At 32.2% G+C, this 24,590-nt stretch overlaps 1 protein-coding gene across 1 annotated transcript; it reads right to left on the bottom strand.

Annotated features, from left to right (window-relative positions):
* Window positions 1–3,237: 3,237 nt before the first annotated feature.
* LOC106131443 (neuronal synaptobrevin-like) lies at window positions 3,238–15,195 on the bottom strand. Its single transcript, XM_060950143.1, has 7 exons — window positions 15,161–15,195; window positions 14,509–14,653; window positions 14,056–14,134; window positions 13,410–13,489; window positions 12,765–12,816; window positions 11,765–11,848; window positions 3,238–3,296 (listed from the first exon to the last, which is right to left on the bottom strand). The coding sequence occupies exons 1-7, from the start codon at window positions 15,193–15,195 to the stop codon at window positions 3,238–3,240; spliced, it is 534 nt and encodes a 177-aa protein (XP_060806126.1).
* Between the last annotated feature and the right edge of the window lie 9,395 nt (window positions 15,196–24,590).

Raw genomic sequence — 24,590 nt, 5'->3', positions numbered from 1 at the left:
TTCGCAAGTCCATTTTGAGCGGTTATTACAGCGGCCGTAGTTGTCGCCGCGCTAATACAATTTTATGTCGCTTGACGATCGTATCGAGTTCCCATACAACTACGAGAGTGTCTATATGAAGTCTAGATTCAGGTTCTTTAGGAATAAATATAGGTATTTTTAGAGATATGTAGATTTGGGAAGTTCTGGCAAAAAGTCAGGTCAAGTGTACCGATAACAGACTAGCTTGTATGTTTATGAATATTAAGATAAAGATGGTGTGCAGTGATCGTGGCAAGTGGAAAGTTGCCTTTACCTAAACTCTGCTTACAACTCCAGGAAAGTGTCTTGATTTTTCGTATACAGGTACATGTATTTAAGTGACAAGGATTTTTTTAAATTATGGTAAATACTCTTGCGTTGCAGAGTCGATGACTAACTTTACTATTTGCATATGTATAAATGAGTTAAGCTATCCATCTAAATGAGAACTTTTGACTCTTTAAGACGAATACGTTTAAACTCCAGCGCCAACACATAAACAAAATTATCTACCACTTTCATGTAGGAAATTCCAGGAAAATTTAGCCTATGACACTGTCGAAGGATTTATATATAAAATTCCGTCGCCAATCAAGTGTAAAAAAAAAACAAACTTACCACTAGCGTTTGCGCGGGATTTTCTTGAGGGATTCCAAAAAACAGTCACCGCCAGTGTGTCACTCCCTTCTATTGTAATGCCTGTGCAATGGAGAATCTGTAAGTATAAGTTTTGTGATTTCGCCACAAACGTACAAAAATATAAATCTTTGCGCTTTTCTATTGGGGTGGTTTTGTATAGAGATATATACATAGGTAAGTTCTTGCAACTTTGCCACACAATCAATTTACTACGTATATTAGTCAGTAGTTTCCTGCGATCTAAATAGACCAATAAAATAGCCAAACAACTTACTAATGCTGGACTATACACGCAACAGACTGAGAAAATGTTCTTCCCGTACTGTCTAAATTCAGTTATAACTATCGTATGGACAGTAAAATTTTATCGAACTACTACTACTTAGTGACGCGGTTGGTAACAGCAGCACTTAAGCGTAATAGGCCACTCGTTATAGTAAATAGTGAATTGATTTGGTATGTAATGTTTGTTAAGAGACGTTGATTCTATCCGTTTTAAAGACGCAATTCCATAGACCAAAGATCCTGTTAAGGTATATACTTTTTCAACGAAAATGTGCATACTATTAAAAAAAAATAAGAATATAAACTGTTTCTTAGAGCGATTCATACGAATAATGGAACTAAGATCAAAAGTAGACTTCATAAATCTGCCTTCGAGGTCACTAGTGTCAAACTGAAATTGTTTACCTTATAAAAGGGTCAGTTCACACCTACTGCATGTACAGTTAATTGCTACATACGACCCGATACTATCTGGCTAGCCTTATCCAGAATTGTGCCCCTCAATTATACGATTAAGATCATTTTAATTATCAGGGCATACAAATTCAAATTGCTTTATGAGATACGAGTTCATATTTTGTTGCTATGTTAGCAACAATTGTATGTAACTATTGTATTTGATATGAAACTTGTAAACTTAAATTCAGTTCTGATTGAGGACTTTTTAAGCTAATAAATAGACGATATCAAGAATCATATTGCATTGTAATATGAATTTTTGTTGCAAAATACATTTTTAAATTAATTAATAGCCATGAGAAGAATGAGCAAAATAACAGATGTTCTCTATTTATATACTTTATTAGGTAAATAGTACATTTGATTAATAAGATCTTCAAGAATTGACTATAGATGTTAGTATCCAATTGCATTAACAGAAGAATCCTAAAATAAGGCTTTCGATTCTAACGGCCGTATAAGCTAACTTAAGACATATCCTTGCACTTACAAAAAAATTACAAAATTCTTTCTAAAAGAGAAAAGAAAACATCCCATGTTGTATATCACAAATCCTGGACAATTATTATAAAGAGGGCATCATGGTCGTAACATTGTGCTATCATGTTGATATGAAGCGGCGGACGATTACAGGGAAAGGCCGAACACCTCGTTAGCCGTAACATAATAATCGCAATTTGCTGAACTTACGGCCACACGTAATCTTACCGCTTTGAGGGTGGGGCGTCATTGTCAGCGGGTACTGTGCTTGACACTATTTGTTTCATGTAAAACATACATACATATGGTTACGTCTATATCCCTTGTGGGAAAGACAGAGCCAAGAGACTCCATACTCTCTCTTACTCTAGATCTCCATACTCATCATGCAATTTCCTAGTATTCCGGCAGCGCCATTAACAAAGAGAATTGGAGAAATACCGATACTTACCTCGACTACTTCGTTAAGAGTATGTGTGTATGAAATAAGAAATCATTCGATTTCCTCGTCAGAATAACTCATTTGACTAAACTGCCTACTAGTTCGTAAATTTTTTTAACATTGGAAATTGACTTATATGACTTGCTGACTTTTAGCAGTTATTGGATTTTCGACTTTGAACCATAAGGTCCCGGGTTCGATCCCAGATCTGGCCATAATGGAAAACGATCTTTTGTAATTAACCTGGGCCTTGAATGTTTATCAAATTATTACAAAATACAGTATTGTTGAGTTCGTAGCATATGTCTCGAACTTAATTCGTGGCTAACTGAATCTGTGTAATTTTTTCCGTATTTATTTATTAAAGAAACGATTGTTACCCGCTGTCCGCTTGCACTAGCGCCGAACCCTATAGCTGACAGGCATTGGATGAGTGCTGTAGAGATAATAGTCTATATTTGTATAAGAATAGGCTAGGCCTCATATTGGTTAGGTCCTCTCTTTTGTTTTTAAACGTAGTTATTTTAAAAAAATAACACTAAGGTACTAAGGTAAGGTGTTATCACTAAGGTACGGTTAGTTGAACTTTATACATGAATTAGTTATTAAGTACTAACTTTTGCCAATGTTACTCCCGAAGTTCTATTCTATACGTATCTCTCAATTTCATTCCAATCGGTCCAGCGGTTAAGCTGAAAAAGCGAAACAGACAGACAGACTTTTGCATTTATAATATTAGGAAGGGATACGGAAATGTAAAATACAAGAAACAATAAAACATAGGTTCTGCTTTTTTCTGAAGAAATCTCTTCCAGCAGACCCGCGGCAGAAGACAATATGTTGAAAAGGTTAGAATATAAATAATTTATTTTTATAACCAGGTACCCAAGGTAGTGGAGGTCAGTCAAGACTCACCCGTGCAGGAACAGGTGAACCTCATGTTCCTCTCCAGACGAGGACGCAACTGGGACTTAAAAATTAATTATAAATTAAAAATAATTAATGAAATATAATTTGCAACAAGACAAACAGGAGGGACTAAGTCTTTTGCTAATTAATAAATAAATATATACGGGACATATTAACAGATCGAGATAGCCTCGTAGTAAGTTCGAGACTTGTTACGAGATACTCAACGATACTATGTTTTATAATAAATACTTATAGGTATATATAAACATCCAAAACCCAGGCCAATCAGAAAAAGTTATTTTCTCATCATGCCTTGGCCGGGATTCAAACCCGGTGTAACAGACAAGCGTACTACCGCTGCGCCACAAAGGTTGTCAATATCATATATCAGGGATTGAATATAATTTTATATATAGATAATAACATCAATTCTACTTGAATTAATTCCATTTTAGATCTATCTAGTCTGAAGCGTGTGCGTTCGGTAGCGGCTGTTTATAACATCGATGATCGAAGTAATGCAAAAATGTTTGGAGTTGGCAAAACTGTATCAACCTGTCTTTTCTCCGGTTAAGCAGAATTTGGGTTTCCTTTAATTTTATTTTTTTTCTATTCTTTTCTTTTCTATGCACCTTCAAATTTTCGAATCATTATATAATTAATTCTATTTTTTCAGATGACTAACAGCTAAAACAGCTAAGAAACAATAGAATATAAAAATTAGAACAGAAAGTCAAACAATAGCCTCCACAGGTTGGAAAAATCAAGAAGATATTTTTTTTCGCTTTTTGCTATATGTTTTTAGGAAAAACCACTCATGATCCAAACATGCTGTAAAAATTTACATAAAGAATAAAAATTTAACCTGATAGGCCAGATGACGATAAATGACTAACTCGGAAAGAGGAAAATACCTATTTAGTTCAGTTGTTTCAATGAAAAACCCTAACGGTTATCATTCAATCACACAAATTAGCATTACCTAGAGTATTTCTTTTTAATGTGAAAACAACAAAGTACAAAATAAATTATATTTCAAAGCGGTGAAATAATACAATAATTTTGCAATTGCTCCCTTGCCGACGTTTGATCCGCGATGATGGAGTAATCTGTAGAACTTCAAGAAGATTGGCACAAACAAGGTAAATGTATCATGATACAAGCCCATAATAACCATAATAATATTATAAATGAATGTGTTTGTTTGTCTGTTCACGCTTTTCACGCGTTATCTGCTAAAACATTCTTCTTAGAATTTGGCACACATAAATTGAGAAGGTCATAGGGTTTCTGTTCTTTTTATTTCAGAACAAGAAGTACCTACATATATACAGAACAATACTGGTTGCAAAGAGCAACACATAAATTAAATTCAAATCTACTTTGCGCTAAATGGAGGCAGAACGAGAAATGAAACAAAAAAAAAATTGCGCGCACAGAGAGTGGGGTCGAGGGGTCGTTAGGCCAAAAATAAATACTGCCGAGTTCGTGGAAGGTAAGGAGGTGAAAATAAACAGTGATATGTGCTCCTCAAACACCTGACAGGACCATTACCGGGAACTATCAGCGCACAGTGGTCTGCGCACTTGTTTGTGTGGAATAAATAGAACTTTATTTTGTTTTAAGCAGGCGATGTCATGATAGAAATTATGTGATCATACTATAAAAAAGGTAATAGTCAGTTCTATAATGTCATTTTACTATTCTGAATAATTGAATTATAATTTATAAAACTTTATGTTAAAATATTTTACTAACAGTTTTGTATTGTCAATTTTAGATTGCCATTTGTTTTTCAATAAGCCGTAAGAAAGAAGTCTCAAAGTATTTTATCTTTTTACACGAAATATGTTATTTTACTTAATAGTCAAATCCCATGTAACAATCCCTGATACATACTGAGAAATTGTTTAATGGCCTAAAAACCTTTGCATATTTTCTGCGTAGACCCGATCTAGAACCACTGTGCTCAGTATCACAGCTCACTGGCTGACACGCAATTAAATAATGCTGCAAGTGTTCACACTAAATTCAATATCCCGCGCTCAGTATCTACGAGCCTTATGATCCTGACGGCCCTACTATTTGCACGAAATGATATTCGAGTTTCGCTTCGAGTAATCTATAAAAATACTTTTTTATGAGATAAGATGAAAAATTTAAATGAAAAATAATACCGTGTGGTTATTTCCACGTCGTGTGTGCATCTATTTTCGAAGCATTATTTATCATATTCTTTTTTTGTTATTCAAGGAATTTGAGATATGCACTCAATACATTTCTACTATAATTCACATTTTCAAAAGATATCTTAAATTTTCTTGCATAACCTAAAAATAGAAATTGTAATGTCTATGGCACCTATTTAAAAGTTTTATTTAAGAACAAATATTTGTTTATAATGCATCATTAAATTAAGAATATTAATGTCACGTCCTGATCATACATGAAAATTAGTATATACATATCAGAACAGTAACGATAATGCCCTATAGCAATGAGAATGTATGGTAATGATCGACTCGGAATAGTTGTAACTGAACACGCTTTGTTTTCACAGGCAGTTCCCACAGCGAACCTAATTGAGTGTCTGCGCAACAAAATATCGTATTTGCAAACCATTTTTGTGTTACTTTATAAGCAGCTAAAATTTCTGCAGCGAGAACTGGGATAGATGGTAATGAATGTGTCAATATTAGTTTATTGCTCTTCGTTCTTATATGGACTGATGGATTAAAGCTGTAACTTATCTTATTTATATATAATAAATTATTTATATATATAGTAAAATTTGGCAACATTAATAAAGTAACGCGTTCGAAGTTTAATTTTTAACATTTATTAGTCTAATAGATTATGAACTCAACATCGTGACTTTAAGTTGAATTGGATATATCTTGCTCCAATTTATTATTTTATATTTGAATGCATTTTACTTATCACAAAAATCATTATTAAAAGCTTTTATTTAGTTTGAATTGTATATTAATGTGTACCCTCATTAAACTCCTAGGTATTTTATTTTCATGACTACAATTTGCCTCAAGTGATTTCAAAGTTGTCGAAACACTTTTGATAAATTTTGCAACTTTGTATTTATTTAATTGCGCCTTTTAACCCCGCATTAACGGTTCAACCACTACCTACATTACTTAGTTCAAATGACACGCGGGCATAACTCACGTCAGAAGAACCATTACTGTAAGTCAAAATGGCGGCCAACTATCAAAGAGAAAGCTAGCGAGCTCTCACATCATTCTCTATGGTCTAGTCTATAGTTCACTCGCAAAACTTACCATAGACAAAATCTTACTTCACAAAATGAAACCTTAATGCATTTCTGCAAAGTTGAGACTGATTTGAATCGTAAAGCGTATTCGATCGTTCTCAGTTTGCTAAGTTTGTATTTATCAATTTATAAAGATTGTCCGTTGTCTTGCAATATTAACACGTTAACTTCGACACTGGTGTGGGATCGCTGTTAAATATTAAATTATTGAAGGCTCACTTGCTATGTCGATAACACGCGTTGGAATCACCTGTGTACACTCAACATGAAGCTTTAAACTATCTCTCTATAAGTGCTTTTTTAAAATGTGTAAAAGCAAGCAAAGGCTATTTTTGGGAAGATTATGAAATAAAACTATTCAAAATTATTTGTTTTAATAATCACATTTTAATCAGTAACTCCATTACATTCGGATTTTCTTTTGAAATTAGTAATATTAATATTCATGTAGATAATATTTTTATATGATTAATATTTTAGTACCCTTTTAAATAAAACGATTCGTCGTTATAATTTCCACGTTTAATTTCGAATTTCTAAGGTAATTAAAAATCAAATTTCAAATATCACTTTGTGTAGTAAAAAAGAAAAACATTGCATTTTCAGCATGAAACTTCATCAAATATTATAAATTCTTTATTGCCAAACCATTTAAGATACAGAAAAACATGTGTTTAATTTTATTATATATTTAATGTACAAATAAATTATTGCTTTTAAACAAACATGTTTTATTACCTTGGGGCAAATACATACACATGCATGAATAAAATGTAAAAGTTGCTAATTTAAATATCATAAAAATTTATTACATAGATGAAATTGCCTTACCACCCTTCATAGATTAAACACATTATATTTAGAAGAGATAATACCTCAAGTTTTAAAAGACACAAGCCAATAGAACAACATCAATAGTTTGACGATTAGTACCAATGCAACGGCGCTCTTGAAATAGTTTAGAACATATTATATTACACATACATATTATAAGTAATGTATCTGAAAGAACATAAGGTATGTTTCCTGACTTGCAACTTCACAAGACATTTTATCAACAACACATAAATTCATATTATGTTATGTAGGTATATCCAACTCATTAATATTACTCGTACACGTAGCGGGAGCGATGATTCGGCTCGACCGCCACAAAAGGGAAGATCTTCCGCCAGGCTAAGTGTGATGCCTGGGGAACCACGGCTCTCGGTACAATATATGTATATGGCATAGAATATAAATAAAAATGTATATAGCTTCTTTAGGTCTTACTTTTGCTTGGTTCTCGCATTTAAGCATTTCTTTCAAATAAAGCTTAATTGTAAAATATCTTCCTAGTATCCTTTTAAACTATTTAATTTCATTGAGGCCGTGTTGTAATCGTCTTAAATAATAATTCGTAGTTCTAAGTATTTATAATACAAATTCTCACTATCACCATTATCACACCGCAGTAAAGTTACAAAAGAACTAATATTGTCAATGGCACCATACATTTGCCTCCTGTAATCACTTACAATTTTTATAATCTATTTATTTAAAATGTAATTTATTTAAATCGTTTTGTATTGTGAGCATCCTCACAAATTCTGAGGTTTATCATAAATAGAAAAGTAAACATCATTGAAAACACTTAAAATTATATTCAATATATTTTTAACTAAACCAAGACCAAAAAGTGTCCTTATATATGAGAATTTCATCCGTTCTATAAGCGTTTTTGTACAAAATGTCAATGTGGGTATAATTAAATTAACTACCTACACCTTTAACATATACTTATAATACAAAATTAAACTGTTAGTACCAACTTATAATAAAACGTATTATAATTTTAGTTGCATTGTTTATTTATACAAATTTATAATCATAATTAAACATATTTCGTTAAGTTCAAAATAAAAATATCATCTTCATTTTATTATAAAAAATGTAAGTACTTACAGTACAGTTTTTTTTTTCAATTTAAACCTCAAACGTATAATTTTTATACGTGTAAAGAAAATTCCAATTAATTATAATTTCTGTTTGCCTCTATATAATTGACTTTATACATCTAATGCAAATAATTGACTTTGAAGACGCTAATAATTCAAAAAATTTAATCAGTAAAGCTAATGAACATCAGAACTATAATAATGGACAAATTATTCAATAATTAATCTTAATTCTATTTTCAATCAATTCCATCAACCTACTACTTGGTGTTATATATTTTTTGAAAAGACGTTATACTTAAAAGATATATTTTATAAAGAAATATAGTAACATTTAATGATAATGCCATTTTTATATGTTATACATAGATTCCACTACAATTGGAAGATCGTTTTGACAATTATTGAATTTTTATATCACATAGCCCGATCAATGTGCAATAGATTTCTTTGTTTAAACTTTTAATATTGATGATGCAACAACCTTTTTTGGCTTCTTATTATAGTGAAGTGAAGTGAAGCTTCATCACAAAATTGTATTGTATATGTTGTTAGTTTTATTCAGATGTAAATTTTTAGAAGGTACTTGTTGCTTATCTATTAGTTAAGAAGGTTAAATTGAAAAATCACAACATATAATATGTAACTTGACAAAAACTAGCAGTACTATTACATGTGATGGGTTCAAATATAAGATTGAGATTCTAAAATTGTAGGCCTGACAAAAAATTACTTTAAAAGAATATAATTCAACTTTCTTAAACAAAAAGATTTTTGTGTTAAAACACAATGTTACACTCAACTACATTGACTAAATTAAAGCTTTTAATATCCCTCACATATATAAGTCTCATATTACATGAGATTTTTAGGCCAGAAAATAGAAAAATCGCTAAGCATTAGCCAAAAATGGCTCACGTGAATAAATTTGTTTACTAATAGAGAAAGTACAAGGCACGCAAAACAATTGAGATGACATAGTTTAACTTGTCAGATTAATAGAAGTTTTAAAACTGGAAAAGTTTAGATAATTTCACCAATACCTACCTAACTTGTATACACACAAGGAAACCTTGTCAAATAATTAATATTTCGCACAGCATTTATAGTCATATTCAAATTACAATCACATTTGTAACTAATAATCTTAGATAGTCATATTATATTTAATTCTAATAAATGAATTTATATATATTTCGATCTCAAGTATTGATACCCTACCAACTACAGTATAGAGTTGAAATTCGAACTATTCCTTATATATTATTTTTGAGAGTCAAAATTTGACATTTCATAATAATTATGAGTACTTTATTTTTACACGGTATGGAAAAATATGAACAAATGGATAAATACCTAATTTTATAATTTATTATGCATATTCTTCAATCTGGAGTGGAATCCAAGTGATAAGATGAATGCAGATTACATGTATTTTCCTGTAAAAATATATTTTTTTAAAAGAAAGAAGTTTACAAAGAGTATAAAGGATGAAGTAGTGATTTTATACGAGTTTAGCTATTATATACGAGTATGTTGTATATGTGTGCTGAACGTATCTCTAACCATCTTCTGAAGATGTTTTTCGCTACTCCGCGTTAAATAATGTAAATATACTCAAACTCTAGTTAAAAATATATCAATCTAATACTAGGTATATCAAAGTTAGTATATATTATTGCATATATAATGTGTTTCTGCTTCTTCAAAATTACATTAATAAATTAAAATATCTAAATATAATAAAATACGATTTGCGAACAATTCACCTTTTTGAAGTTTTTAAAATGATGCATGTTCGATTGATGGATAATATTCACTTTCTATAGGTACTCTTCACAAATTGTCACAAATTGAAACTGTTACACGTAACATATACATTTTAAATTGAAAAAATATAGTTTAAAAAATTATAAATTAATTCCAATTAATTTGATATTTATTTTACATATGAATATTTTATAATACGTCAACTTAATTCATCGGACCCAATTCTTCTAATCATAATGACTGAACAAAGAAACATATGAAAAAAATCTAAGATAAAAGAGAAAACATTTTGAATCTAAAATGTTTGTGTGGAAATTGTAAAGTGGGCGTTATTAATAGTTCATGCTTAAACTATATGTACCTACGTGGTAAGATTGTAAAATATTCATTGAATGATATGATTATGTATTATGGCAATAAAAATCAATTGTACAAATAAGTGTAAATTAGAAAATGTATTCAGGCAAACAAATTATGAAATTGCGATTATACAATTCGCAAATTTATGTGATAAAAAAGTAACAAGAAGAAAAATATGTTAATACTGATATTAAATAGGTACGTAAAAATGTTGGTAATAATATGCGATTATGTCAAAGTTGAAGTGTCATATATATAGAACTGAGATTTTTTTGGCTGTCATTTCTTTTGAACTTTTAATTTACCAATTAAGGTACCCATTAAATTAAGTAATCTTAATAAAACAGGTTGCTTAATTAAATCTCACTCAACTTTTTCGCTATAAAAAATGAGTCCATAAGTGTTTCAAAAATTTAAACGCTTTTTTCGTATGACTATTTCAAAGATTATATATATATATATATATAATTAAATTTGGATATTCTTCTAATATTTATCTTCTATATATAGAAGATAAATATTAGAAGGATATCCAAATTGAAAATATGGCACAAAAATTTATAGAAACCAAAATATGGACGTAGTAAGCTGACAACGTCTTATATAACTTAAGCGACAATTACTTATTAATTGTACACACAAAAGCTGTTCAACTAAACATGCAATGTTACAAATGCTTCTTTATGTTCATACATCATAAAAATTACCAAGCTTAAATCTAAATGCCACTACAGAATCTGCACAGTAGGTGACTTCATTTTCAGATTTCTGTGACTACGACCACGCACATGTTTACCTAAATTTTTTCTACTTATATAAACCCCACGATACGTAAGTAATAAAATTTTGCATATGTTTACATACATATATACATATTAATGAATTTATACCTTACGGGGATACGGGGCCACATGGGCGTAGTGACAATTAAAATCTGAAATAACTTAAGTTGCTTGCCCATCCTCTGAAAGAAAAACTACTACATCTAGTAGCCTTTCCTTTTTTCCTGCACAGGAAGAGAAGTAGCTGGCACACAATAATTTTTTTTTTCACTACCAAACCGGCATCGCAGTTTGAGAAATTCGAAAAAAAATATTTATGTTTTCCTTTTTCAAAACTCTCAAAGAAAAGGTGCAAAAGCGAAGCATGCGAAAGAAGTAGGTTACTTACAATGGTTGGAAATAGCGGGGAGGGTACTATTGGTGACCATGGGTGCAGCCACACCACTGATGGTCGACGTGCCGCGATAACGAACTAACCAAACATTTGTTTAATGTTATCACCTGCAAACAGCCGTAAGAGAATATGCCTCGAAAATGACAACTGCCAAATCTTTGTCCAGAGCTTTTAGCTTTTTAATATTTTCTTTATACGAGTGTCATCTCATATTTTTTATATTGATTGGGAATAGTTAGATAACTTTAATTTTATAAAGTGATCAGTTTAATTATTTTCATGTTTTTTTTTGCTGTAATTGACTTAAAACGATACTTCGATGTTTTTTTAGGAATTCAATTTAAGTTTGTCTTATTAATTGTATATTTTCATTATAGCGGTAAAGGTATACAGCCTGAAGTAGGTAAAACCTTGACCGACATTGGTTTAAGTTATAATCCAGAATATAAAAGTAGAAGAATTATTCTAATTCTGAATTTATAATTAATTAATATAATTCTCTGGACAGTTTTAATGTAAATAAAATAACTCGAGGCAGGCTATTTACAGTTGTAGTTAATAGAAGTCGAAGCATAGAAGACAGTTTTGGAATATAGAGCATTTCAATCAGCCAATTCTAATTTCTAAACGAAATTTGTTTCATCTAACATTTGCGCATTGCATCCAATATAACATTTAGGGACTTACGCACATCATTAATTAATCGTAATGCACATCTAATTTGCAACATTTTTGTAATTTTAATAGCAAAATTGAAACTCATATGATTAATGTAAATTTTGACACAAACCACATCCCTTAATCCTCTTTTTTTCTTTATCTATATATTAATGAAACAGAGTAAATTATGAACATTTGTAGTACCTACCTGCTCATGATCAAAATTTACACAGAGTTTCAATTTTTGTTTGTTAACATCAAACATTTTATTGTTTATCTAAATCCGATCACTTGACAACATCGATAGCGATTAAAATTAAATTTGATGACTTACCAAACAGTAGCCCTATAATGACGATTCCAATCACACCCATTATTATCATCATCTGTAATTTGTAAATACAGTGGTGATTTTATTTCAATCTTGAAATTATTGATAAATAAATATTTGTTAAATTATGATCTAAATTTATAAATTTTTGTTTATCAATAATTTAATCAAAAATAATTTCTAAAGCACTGCAATTGCAAGACTCATCTGCACCAATTACAGCTGACTAAATATAATAAATTTCTTTGACAATAAAAAAAAATAAACTGTGTTTTGACCTTTAAATCATTAGGTAGATAAAAAATCCACATCAGACACATTTCTAATAGCATTGTAAAAGTAATTTCCAGCAGATAAAACCAATATAAGAAAATAAATATAATTTGTGCAATACAAGGTAATTCTAGTTAGATTTCAAAAAAAAAATTCAGAACTTGTAAGTACCTACATAAAAATATATTATGATACCAAGTATAGGTGTAATTTAGTTCCATACATTATGTCTACTATATAAATGTCTGCAATATCCGAAAGGGTTATTATGAAGAGCTGTTATACGTTTAAGACGCAATGTGAGAATCATTATGAGAATGTTGTTCTCATAATGATAGAAATTCAAATTCAAATTTGTAATTGATTTACACTTACTTTTAGATTTTGTAGCCAGAATTTGTTCTTTAGACTCTTCGCTTGCTGCTCAAACTGTGATGCTCCTTGTTGTAAGGCATCTGCAATTGAACACATTGAAATTAGCTAGTTAATATTTCAAGACAATTCACGATATAGATTTGTTGGAAATTTAATTTTTATTGACGGATAGAGTCGTTTTCCTTTAGTCCCGATTGCATCCTCATTACTCTGGTCTCCTCTTTAGAGTCGAGGGTATGCCTTTGACCATGGGTCCTGGATGAGGTGAGTCAGGTTTTTAGACGTAGTCTCATCTGACTAAGATTCCCCTGCAAAGGTTAGATTGACGTGATAATGTTCTTATTTTACGAATTCTTATTAGACGGCCTCTGTGGCGCAGCGGTAGTGCGCTTGTCTGTGTCACCGGAGGTCCCGGGTTCGAATCCCGGCCAGGGCATGATGAGAAACGAACTTTCTCTGATTGGGCTGGGTCTTGGATGTTTATCTATATACGTATTTATTATAAAATATAGTATCGTTGAGTTAGTATCTCGTAACACAAGTTTCGAACTTACTTCGAGGCTAACTCAATCTGTGTAATTTGTCCCGTATAAATTTATTTATATATGTATTTATTTATTTATTTACTTTACCAGTGATGACTTACCTGCTCTGTCGTCTAATTCCGATAATTTTGCATCCCTGTCAAGCACTTTTTCGACGTTTGTTTTCATTATATCCACGACCTGAAAAGTTAATTTACTAATATCTTAACAGTATAATAATAACAGTATCTTTTGCTTAGTCATAATGTTCAGATTGTGGTTTTTTTGATGTATTTCGAAATAAATGACAAAAAATACCACCCTCCGTTCACTCATTCAGGCACTGAGGCAAAAATGATTTAGTTAAAAATGGATGTCACTATATTAACCTCCATTTCATTTTACTGTTGGCACTGTCTACCCCGCAAGGGAATATATGTATATTATACCTCATCGATATCGTTATATCATCATCGACTGCCGTGTGATTTCCGGCACCGATACAAAAAAGAATAGGACCACTCCATCTCTTTCCCATGGATGTCGTAAAAGGCGACTAAGGGAGTATGTTATACCTCATCGACTTGCGCCCTGGTTTGTTGCAGTCTCTTCTGGGCCGCGATTTGCTGAGGAGTGCGAGGTCCTCCGATGATCTCTCCATCCTCGCCGGTCTGGGGCTCGTCCACAGTCAAACCTGGGGTTCCTTCTTCGGGTGCAGCCCTGGAAATGAAGAAGCAAATTTAATGTTATATCGGTAATTCGACTCAAGTTTTCAAGAGAATTTGCAATTAGGAAATTTAATTAATAATAGTTAGTTAATTGATAATAAATAAATAAATAATATATACGGGACATATTGCACAGAATGAGTTAGCCTCGAAGTAAGTTCCAGACTTGTGTTACGAGATACTAACTCAACGATACTATATTTTATAATAAATACTTATACTTATATAGATAAACATCCAAGACCCAGACCAACCAGAAAAAGTTCTTTTCTCATCATGCCCTGGCCGGGATTCGAACCCGGGACCTCCGGTGTCACAGACAAGCGTACTACCGCTGCGCCACAGAGGCCGGTTAATTAATAATAATAATCCGTTCTTCAGTTAAATCTTATTAATATATCAAAACCTTAAAACAAAAAAAAATAAAAAATGTATTTGCAATGCGAGGATTATAAGCTTTTTTAGTGTTGCTTTTACAGTTTATAACATGTTGACCCACATAAATGGCATTACAGCCCTGTAGCCATTTGGCATGACTAACGCCACCTGGCAGATTTCCAACTTTCCAGCAATATTCTATAGCGCCCTCAACATAGATAAAATGATAGCTGTATTTAACTGCTTAATTGAAAAATCAATATTAACAGTCACTATGTTCCCATGCATGATCGTGTCAAGGCTTTAATAGAGTCAATAGTTTGTTGTTGACTTGTAAGTGAGAGGTACCAGTTTCAAATCCTGCAATGATCATGGTATATTTGATTTTGAAAACGCTTGTTTCAAGATCCTAATGAAAACTGTCATACAAACTGATAATATGCAAGAAAGCTACTGCTAAATCTTAGAGAGCATATTTATGAATTAAAGAAAAGTTAAAATTCTAATTGAAATCAGTGATCTGTGTTTACATTGTTAACAAACATTTAAGGTAAGTATTTAAGGTCTTTGAAATCCTGAAAAACTTGGAATTTACTGTTTGCTGTTTACTTCCTACTGAAAATTAATTCAGAATGAAAAGATTGACAATGTTTAGATGTAAGTGCGAATGAACAGCGCCCAGACAGACCACATCCTGGTTTTTAGATGCCATAGTTTTAGAAATATTATGTACTTTCTCTTGAGGATAATAAAATAAACAAAATATAACATTTTGAAACCAGACTACGTCATAAGACTAATCATCCAAATGGAATCTATGCGAAGGCAGTCATAATTTTCATGTGCAAACAAACACCTTAAGCTATTATGACTGATACCGCACGCAGCTCTGGCATTACTTTTTGTAATATGAATTCATAATATTCAACGAAATCAACTAAAAATCTTTACTTTCTATACATATATATAATCACGTCCCTTGTGGGTAGGCAGAGCCGATGGTTTTGAAAAGACATATAAGCCACATTCAGTTGTATGGCATTGACTTTCAAATAGTGACGGTTGATAGCCTGTCGTCTACAATAAGAATCCCAGTTTTATAAGCTTACCTACCTACCTTCCTACTTAGTCGCCTTTTACGACATCCATGAGAATGAGATGGAGTGGTCCTGTTGTTTTTTGTATTGGTGCCGGGAACCGCACGGTACATAAATGATTCATATAATCTTTGCTTTAATCACGCAGATTGAGTTAGCTTCAAAGAAAGTACCATGCTGGTAGTATAATAACTTTTATCACTAATAAAAAACACATATGTATAGGTACTTTAATTCTGAAATGATTATATGAAATATTACAGTGTTTAACATACACGCATACTAGTTCTATTAAATATTTATAACAACATAGTTTTTGAGGGGACCAAAATTAAGTGGCATGTTTCTCATTATATTCGAAACCTCTGAAATTAACGATTTTCAATACATAGTTGTGTCGCAATGCAATTAAAAAAAGCATTAACTACTTTCGCCCGGTCTTGCACATAGTGATAATGGTGTAATTAATGACCTTGGCCCATGAATAAACAATAATTTTAAATCGCTCTGTTAGTGTCAATACTTATTACGTTTACACAAACTTTTAAATCAATTTCCAAAATAAACATAATGGCAACAAAAATCATAAGTTAATACTTACATCGCTACTTTTCAATCAGGAATCGATACAAGATTGTAATCAAATTGAGAGCTTAATCACAAAGTCTTAAAGCTTTTCAGTGGTTTGACACGCGTTTTCAAGCTAATGCAACTGCCGCAAAGCTCGACTGCCGCCGGCCGCAGTAAGCTCGCGCACAAAATGCTTACGTAAAAGCTCTAAAGCTTTTGCCAAGTTAAAGTAGGCGAATTGATTTGTCTAGTAAAATATGGTGATTTGTTATGTAATTTTTAATCGACTTTAAAAAAGAGGAGTTTGCAATTTGACCGTATTTTTCTGTGTCCTTTCTTTCATATCTTCGAATTTGAGATGTTATGAAGAAACTTGTCCCCTGGTATTCTTATTTTTATTTTGGGAAAATTAGAAGTTTTCTTTTTAATATTCATCTGACTCTTATATCTTATTGATGGAATATTAGAGTAGAAATTAAAAGAAATAATAATCATCTTTTACAGACTAACAGTAACAGATATGCTTGTTTAATCCAATGGTAGCCTGTTAGATAATAAGATTGAATGGAAGTGATTGCATTAGCGATAAATCGCTTTGTTCCATCTCTGTCTCTTTTGTGTTGTTATTTTATCTTTTACTCTTATGGTTATTTATATATATCTAATACTGTCTTTTTATCAATCTATAATGCTATTAACATATTTAAGGCCTGCCTATTGGGCCATTCATTTTTTATTTTACAAAATCCATATAGTATTATAAATGTGGAAATCTATTTGTTTGTCCGTCTTTCACCTCAAAACCACTGAAGAGATCACCATGAAATTTTGCATACATTAAAAAACGAAAGATATTTACATTTACACATAGACAAAAGATAGTAAAGTATAAATAAATAAACAGTTTTGTTCAAGCCTGTACCGCACCGCAAACAGACTCGGCGCATGCGCGCCGCTGCAATCCAAGCATCGATTCCTCCACTCCTGGGGTAGGTCCGGGCTACAACGCACGTGTGACATGATCAATGAATGTGCATGAATGTGCTGCAGCGTCACAGGCTGATTCAGAAGCTGCAATTAATGAGTTAAATTCTGTAATGTTGTAGACATGCGCTGTTGCGCTTTTCTGAGTAGTAAAATTAGTAACGGATACTCGTTCGTTGGAGTACAGTTATAAGCATAAGTGTTCAAATCGATAATGTGATGCATATTTTTCTATTGGGTATGCTTTAGGAGAACAACATGTTAAGTAATCAAAATACATACTTGGTGTAATTACACGTGCCGTGTGGTTCCCGACACAAATAGAAATAAAAAAAGAATAGGACTACTCCAACTCTTTCCCATGGGTGTTGTAAAAGGCGACTAAGGGAAAGGCTTATAAACTTGGAATTCTTCTTTTAGGCGACGGGCTAGCAACCTGTCACTATTCGAGTCTCAATTCTATCATGAAGCCATACGTTGACTTGAACGTAGCCTTTCAGTCTGAGACATAATTGGTCTTAAGTTTTCAAGATTACAAATATGAGTTATTATTATATTATAAAAAACAATGCTTTAACTAAATAAAATAATTTATATTAATAAAATATAATTTCTATCATTGTATGCAAACAATAATATTTCTTCTCATACATTTTTTGTAATTAATTTCCATTTCGTCTCTAATGAGATTCTTCCAAGCATTGAACTTTGATTTAATTACTCCAAATCGTCCACATCAATCTGTCTTATGATAAATACATTAAATATAAATTTTATAAGCTATTAAAATTAGGGCGGCCGACCAGCAAATCGTTGGCGGCGGCGCACAAAGAAAGGCTAATCAATTGCCCAGCGCCTGGTGAAGCAAACATGAAATGGAGTAAGTAAAGGTTTATTAATTTTAGATAAACTATTTATTTGTTGCTTTTAGGCTCGCATGAGTCCAAATATCATAACAAAAGTTTCTTTTGATATTGTTTCGTTATTTTAATATGTACTCAATTATTAGATTAATATTGAGTAAAAAAAGGGAACTTTTATTCAAATCGGTTCAGCTGGGATAATGCATTTGGAAATATATATTAATACTAGAGGTCGCCCGCGATTTCATCTGCATGGAAACCCTGTCAATCCCGCAGGAACTCCGGGATAAAAAGTAGCCTATATGTTTTTCTGGGTCTTCAGCTACCTACGTACCAAATTTCATCGTAATCGGTTCAGTATTTTTTTGCGTGAAAGAGTAACAAACATACTATCATACAAACTTTCGCATTTATAATATTAGTAGGATTTCTATATTTCTGAGAAGATTTTAAGTTTTTTTTATGTTTTATTATATATTTTCTAATAAAGTAGTTTTTCAATAATACGTTTTCACTTACTAAAATTCAATGACACAATTCTCAAAAATCTTACTTACTCTCCTTTTTTCCGTGCGGCGATCACCACGCCGCTCTTCATTTATTTTATTAGCGGGCACCGCCGGGCATCGTAACTCACTCTAATACATTTATTTATTTCAGCTATCTCTTTAATTGCCGACTTAAAATAACGAGCCTCAATACCTGGACTACCCAGAACGCTGTTTGCTTTTACACGGCCATCGATTTGTAATCGAATAAAATTTTTCTTTTAGGTGTTAAAATTGTCGTTTAAACTTGTTTTTAACGCGTTTGGGTTACTTAATGTGCCGTGTGGTTCCCGGCACCAATGAAAAAAAGAATAGGACCACTCCATCTCGATCCCATGGATGTCGTTAAAGGCGACTAGGGGATAGGCTTATAAACTTGGGATTCTTCGTTTAGGCAATGGGCTAGAAAACTGACACTATTTGAATCTCAATTCCATTATTAAGACATACAACTGAACGTGGCCATTCAGTCTTTTGCGACTTCCACGGTGGTCCTATTCTTTTCCAATTGGTGTCGGGATTTGATATGAATTTCTATCCGAGTGCAAATTTAAGAGCGTTAAACCTCATTAAATGCTATTAAATGTTTAAGATCATATATCTACATTATATTACAAGGGTCTGTCCCTGTTTGATAAGGAAGGAAATAGATACTGATGTAATTGCAAACAGGACAGGCTTTCTCTCCCATAGACTGTGCTCAGTTCAATTTGTGGTCAACAAAGTAAGAACAACAGTAGGTCAAAGGTTCACTGCCCATTAGTTTGGATTTTCTCTTAGCTGTCTCTGTGTTTGTAAATTCTATAGGTATTAAATAGGTAAAATTATTATCAAAACGATCAGCTTTATTCACTGTCAATATAAGACAAATCCTATGCATAGTCTATAAGTGCGAAGTCAAAAAAAAATTTGGTAAATTAAGACTAACTAGAAACACTTTACGTGACAATAATTTTAAACGGCTTAATTTGGCAACTCGTGACCAAAAACTTGATCGTTTGAACTGTACATACATAAAATCACGCCTCTTTCCCGGAGGGGTATGCAGAGACTATATCTTTTCACTTGCTACTTTACTTCTTTCGCACATAACTCTCTTCATGCAAGCTCGTTGGTTTCTGGGAAGGTACCCTTGACCTCACCTATGTAAAACTACATGACTGTCAATATCCGTTTGTTCTTTACATCAGAAGAACATCCGGTATCAACAAATAGTTCTTCACTTCTCATATTTAAGGGGATTTTTCGGTGGAGTTAAATGTAGCACCCTCACGTTTGTATTGCAAAATTGAGTGGACGATAAAAAGAATAATTTATTAAAAATACAAATTTTGACCTTTAAAGTTTTATACTGTGACCCGTTACGTCAAAAACCGAAGGTCAGCAGGTGCTCCACACATTCTATTATCAATTAGCCCACTTAACTTGCAACTAGGCGTTGTAAACACACTTCAGCTTTGTCCATCGTGTTACCACAGCTCAGCTAAGTGGAGGCGATCCTTGTTAACTTTTTAGGTTAACAAGAGGACCTGTGTTTACGTCCGATATTGGTACAAGGAGGTAGCGCCTTGCGTGGGCGTATGGGCTAAATTAAAAGATTGTTACGAGTAGTTTTATGCATGGCAATCGCGTTAATTCATGGAAAATACAAAGCTGAAACTTTTGCGTTCTAATCTCAAAAATTAATGTGCTGTGCAACCGCGCATCGTAGCGATGACTGTAAAGTATCATCTGATGTTTGATCCAGCTGTTACCGCGATTGATTTGATGTAAACTTACAGCATCGTAAATGTTTAGTTTTGATTGTTTATCGTGATCGAGCTGTTGTTCTTTTTTATTTGGTATTGCTACAAATACTCCCATGACATTTGGTTTTTGTTTGTTCTAGCGCTACTAAGAATTCTAATGTATTTTATTTTTGCAGGCACAAAAATCAAATTCATGAAACTACACACAAACTTAAAGATATTTACAAGATTTAAACAATTTTGGTGCCAAATGCACTAGCTACCATGAGACTCGCTAAGTCCTTATACCTTGGCCCATTCAAAATACGTAGATAATAAATATAAATATATCACATCGATACATACGACTTCCTACTGTAAACATATTTTTACTGAAATACTAAATAAATATTAAAGACCTTTCGCGTTAGCTAAAACAAAAATAATGTAAAAAATAATTTCATAGTCAGTTTACATTTCTTTCATTATCTGTCCTATGTAAAAACAAAATAATTATGACGTCAACTTAAAACTCTTTCTTTTAAACACTAAGTAATTATTTACATGCTGTGAAAATATTTGCCCGAAGTCATTTACTGTTGGTAACATAAACATCAATATGATGTATCAAATATTGAACACTAGTAGTATATTTAGGAAATAGCTATTCTTTTTACTGAAAGTATTGTGTGCGAGAGAAAGAAATAAGTATGAAGTTATTTATTTTATTTAAACTTAGGCATTCTCTCATCTCTCATTCTCAAACCATTTGAACCTAAATTTATAAGGAAATTTCAAAAATCAGAAATTTATTTTATATCTTTTTTTTTCAATTCTTTTTACTCAAGCATCTCTTACACGTTAAATAATTAAATTAAATGGCATTCATGTCATACCTTCTATAAACAAGTCGTCGACGTAACACAAAAATTCCCATCCTCACGTCACAAAGTCTCCAACTGTCAGTACTTTGAACTGCATCATTTAACAGGTACCCGTGAACGGCGGTGTCACCACACACAGCAGAGCGCTTAAAACCTAATAGGGTACATAGCATTTGGGATACGATTTCTGAATAAAACGTCACTTTAAATACCATCCCTGAATTTTCTGGCCAAAATGTTACGCAGATTTCTTATATTTATTTTTATTCTAATTTAATTTAATTTAATTTAATTCTAATCTAATTACCTTATAAAAAGGATATGTCTATCTTTTACTAAATAACCTGAAAATCAAGGGGATGAAATGCTATTTCCTTAAGGTATGAATCTTAGTCTGCAAGAAAAGAAGCAGTCAAAGCATAAAGTCACTGACTATTACAATTTCATTATAAATAAATTATATAAAAAATGTTAACTCAATGACAAATTAATTTCAATCAAATGATTAACAAAACTTTGGTTATTTCATATATCAAAATTAAAAATAAATATAATGCCAAACATTACTACCACTCGAAAGCCCATTGTCACATTGGATGGCGAACTCCATTTATTTCTACACTTCAGAGCATATTTGAAATTTCGGCGTTTTTCCTCAGTGCATTACCACATACATGGTAATAGGTTTGGTGCGTGCCGGCCATCTGTACAAATAATCACGCGTCCAAAAATTGTATCAAATTACCAACTGGACAATTTTCATATTTACTTTTAATCTCTATAAAATTTGTCTAACTTTTAAATGCACTGCAACGTTACACGTAATTTATGAGCACCAAGCAAGGTCAGGTTTCAAAAAGTTGTTTCAAAAAGGGATTACCTTTACGACCATTACTTTGATTAAATCAGTAACCTGTAGAATGTTGGTTTGTAATGTAATTAAAGCATGTGTAACACCTTACATGACCTATAATTATTGCGATCTAAACTCAACCACTTAGAAATTGGAAGATTTGCTTCACTATTAAATTTCATTATTAATCCAAGATATGGACATCACGACACGCCTTTGCTTAACAGACTTTAGGACATATTTAGGTTTTAAAAACTGCAAAAAAAACTGTAAACTCTGCAAGAATCAATTTTACAAATTACGGGCCATGGTTACCTCCAATAAATCCCTTATCACACAAACAAAGGGCCAACGTGCCGTAGACGCACAGTGCTAGCTATCCGCCTCTTATTAATTGAGTATTGTATGCCTTGCTCGCCACCAGTTATCTTCATGAAGACGCATCGGAAGGCCCTACAATAAAAGTACGCTGGTTGTAAGATTTCAGTGAAAAATACCTGTTTTAATTCTTGTTTTACATAATTTATATTTGAACGTAAACAATCACATCTTGACGAAACGTCAACCGTACACCCACGAGCTTACATGAAGAGAGTTATGAATGTAGATGGAGCGAAAGCAGTATGCAGCGGTAGTTCAACGTGATCTTTCAGTCTTTTCAAGACTGTTGCCTCTTTCTACCTCGTAAGGAACAAATACTTGATTCTATGTATGCATATGAATGAAACTGGTAATAACTTTCTTTTCGATCGAGTTTTTACAGTAACGCCTCCTAGAATCTATATAGTTTTCTGTCTTCGACAGCTAAGTCGCGTCAGAGTGTCTCAAGCAAGAAATATAATAGCATTGTAATCGACTTTTCTGTAGTCTAGAAAAATAGTTAGTCTTATGATTTTCTCTCTTTATTGTTTCCTGTTGCAGCAATCTCAGAGACAGCCATTAAATCTTAATACTTATATTATAGAGAGAAGAGGTTTGTATTCAAAGAAAACCGAATAATACAATGAATTACAACTGAATAGATTTTAACTTCAATCAGCATAGTCTTTCAAAAGTTAAAAAAAGTTACTAAAGATATCCTACAATACATTACCTTCCCGGTACCTCCCATGGAGCTCACGCAAACCAATACCTCATGCTGTAGAGTCCGCAGGTGCGTTTGGGACATGGAGTAAAAACCCACTGGAGAGTACATGCGCGAGAGTTAACGCTTAATCCTAATGCACACTTTCTGAAGAGGAGATTAGGCGCTAATAAATATATATAAAGCTGAACGTTGCCTTTTGGTCTTTTCAAGACTGTTTCCCGCAAGGTGCATAGATAAGAACTAGTGTGGACACTAGTTCTTTTTACGAATTACGAATACGCAAAATTTTTGCAATGGTATTATTTTATTAATTATTATCGTCCATTTAATCTTTCACCCATGCACTAAGGTACCTAAATTGAATTTCGACCACATCAGCTGTAATTATTTTTACAATTTCCAGACGTGCAATAAGAAGGTTACAGATTAATAAATGTGCAGCCAATATTTAAAGCACTTATAATCCTTCTATAAAGAAGTATTTTATAAAATTCTTCGCCATGCGTTCTCCATACATAATACTGCGAGATTCTATTGCTACAACTCCATTAGCAGACCATAAGTGATTTCTCTATGAAGATCTAAAGATCTCTAACAATAGAATTGTAAGTTTTCCTTTGAAAATAATAACAAAAAATGAGCCAATTTTTTTTTTCATCTTAAATAAAACACCATATTTTTAATTGTAAGGTATTCTGGTAAGGTCAAGTCATATACATATTAATGAAGAAAAGAAGTATGCAAGAATCTTGGCAAGTGATATAGTCTCTGCCTATCCTTAAGGGAAAGAGGAGGTGGTTATTAAGTAGTAAATAATTATACTTGTTCTCTTTCTGTAATTTATTTTTCGTAATATTACATCCGTTTTTTAATAACAGTTTATTTTTACAAATATGTATACACACACAACAATGAAAAATTTTACAACAGCCTCGGAA

This window comes from Amyelois transitella, chromosome 20 (assembly GCF_032362555.1).
Source record: "Amyelois transitella isolate CPQ chromosome 20, ilAmyTran1.1, whole genome shotgun sequence".
In the NCBI taxonomy this organism is placed as follows: domain Eukaryota; kingdom Metazoa; phylum Arthropoda; class Insecta; order Lepidoptera; family Pyralidae; genus Amyelois; species Amyelois transitella.
This window is presented reverse-complemented; position numbering and strand designations above follow the sequence as displayed.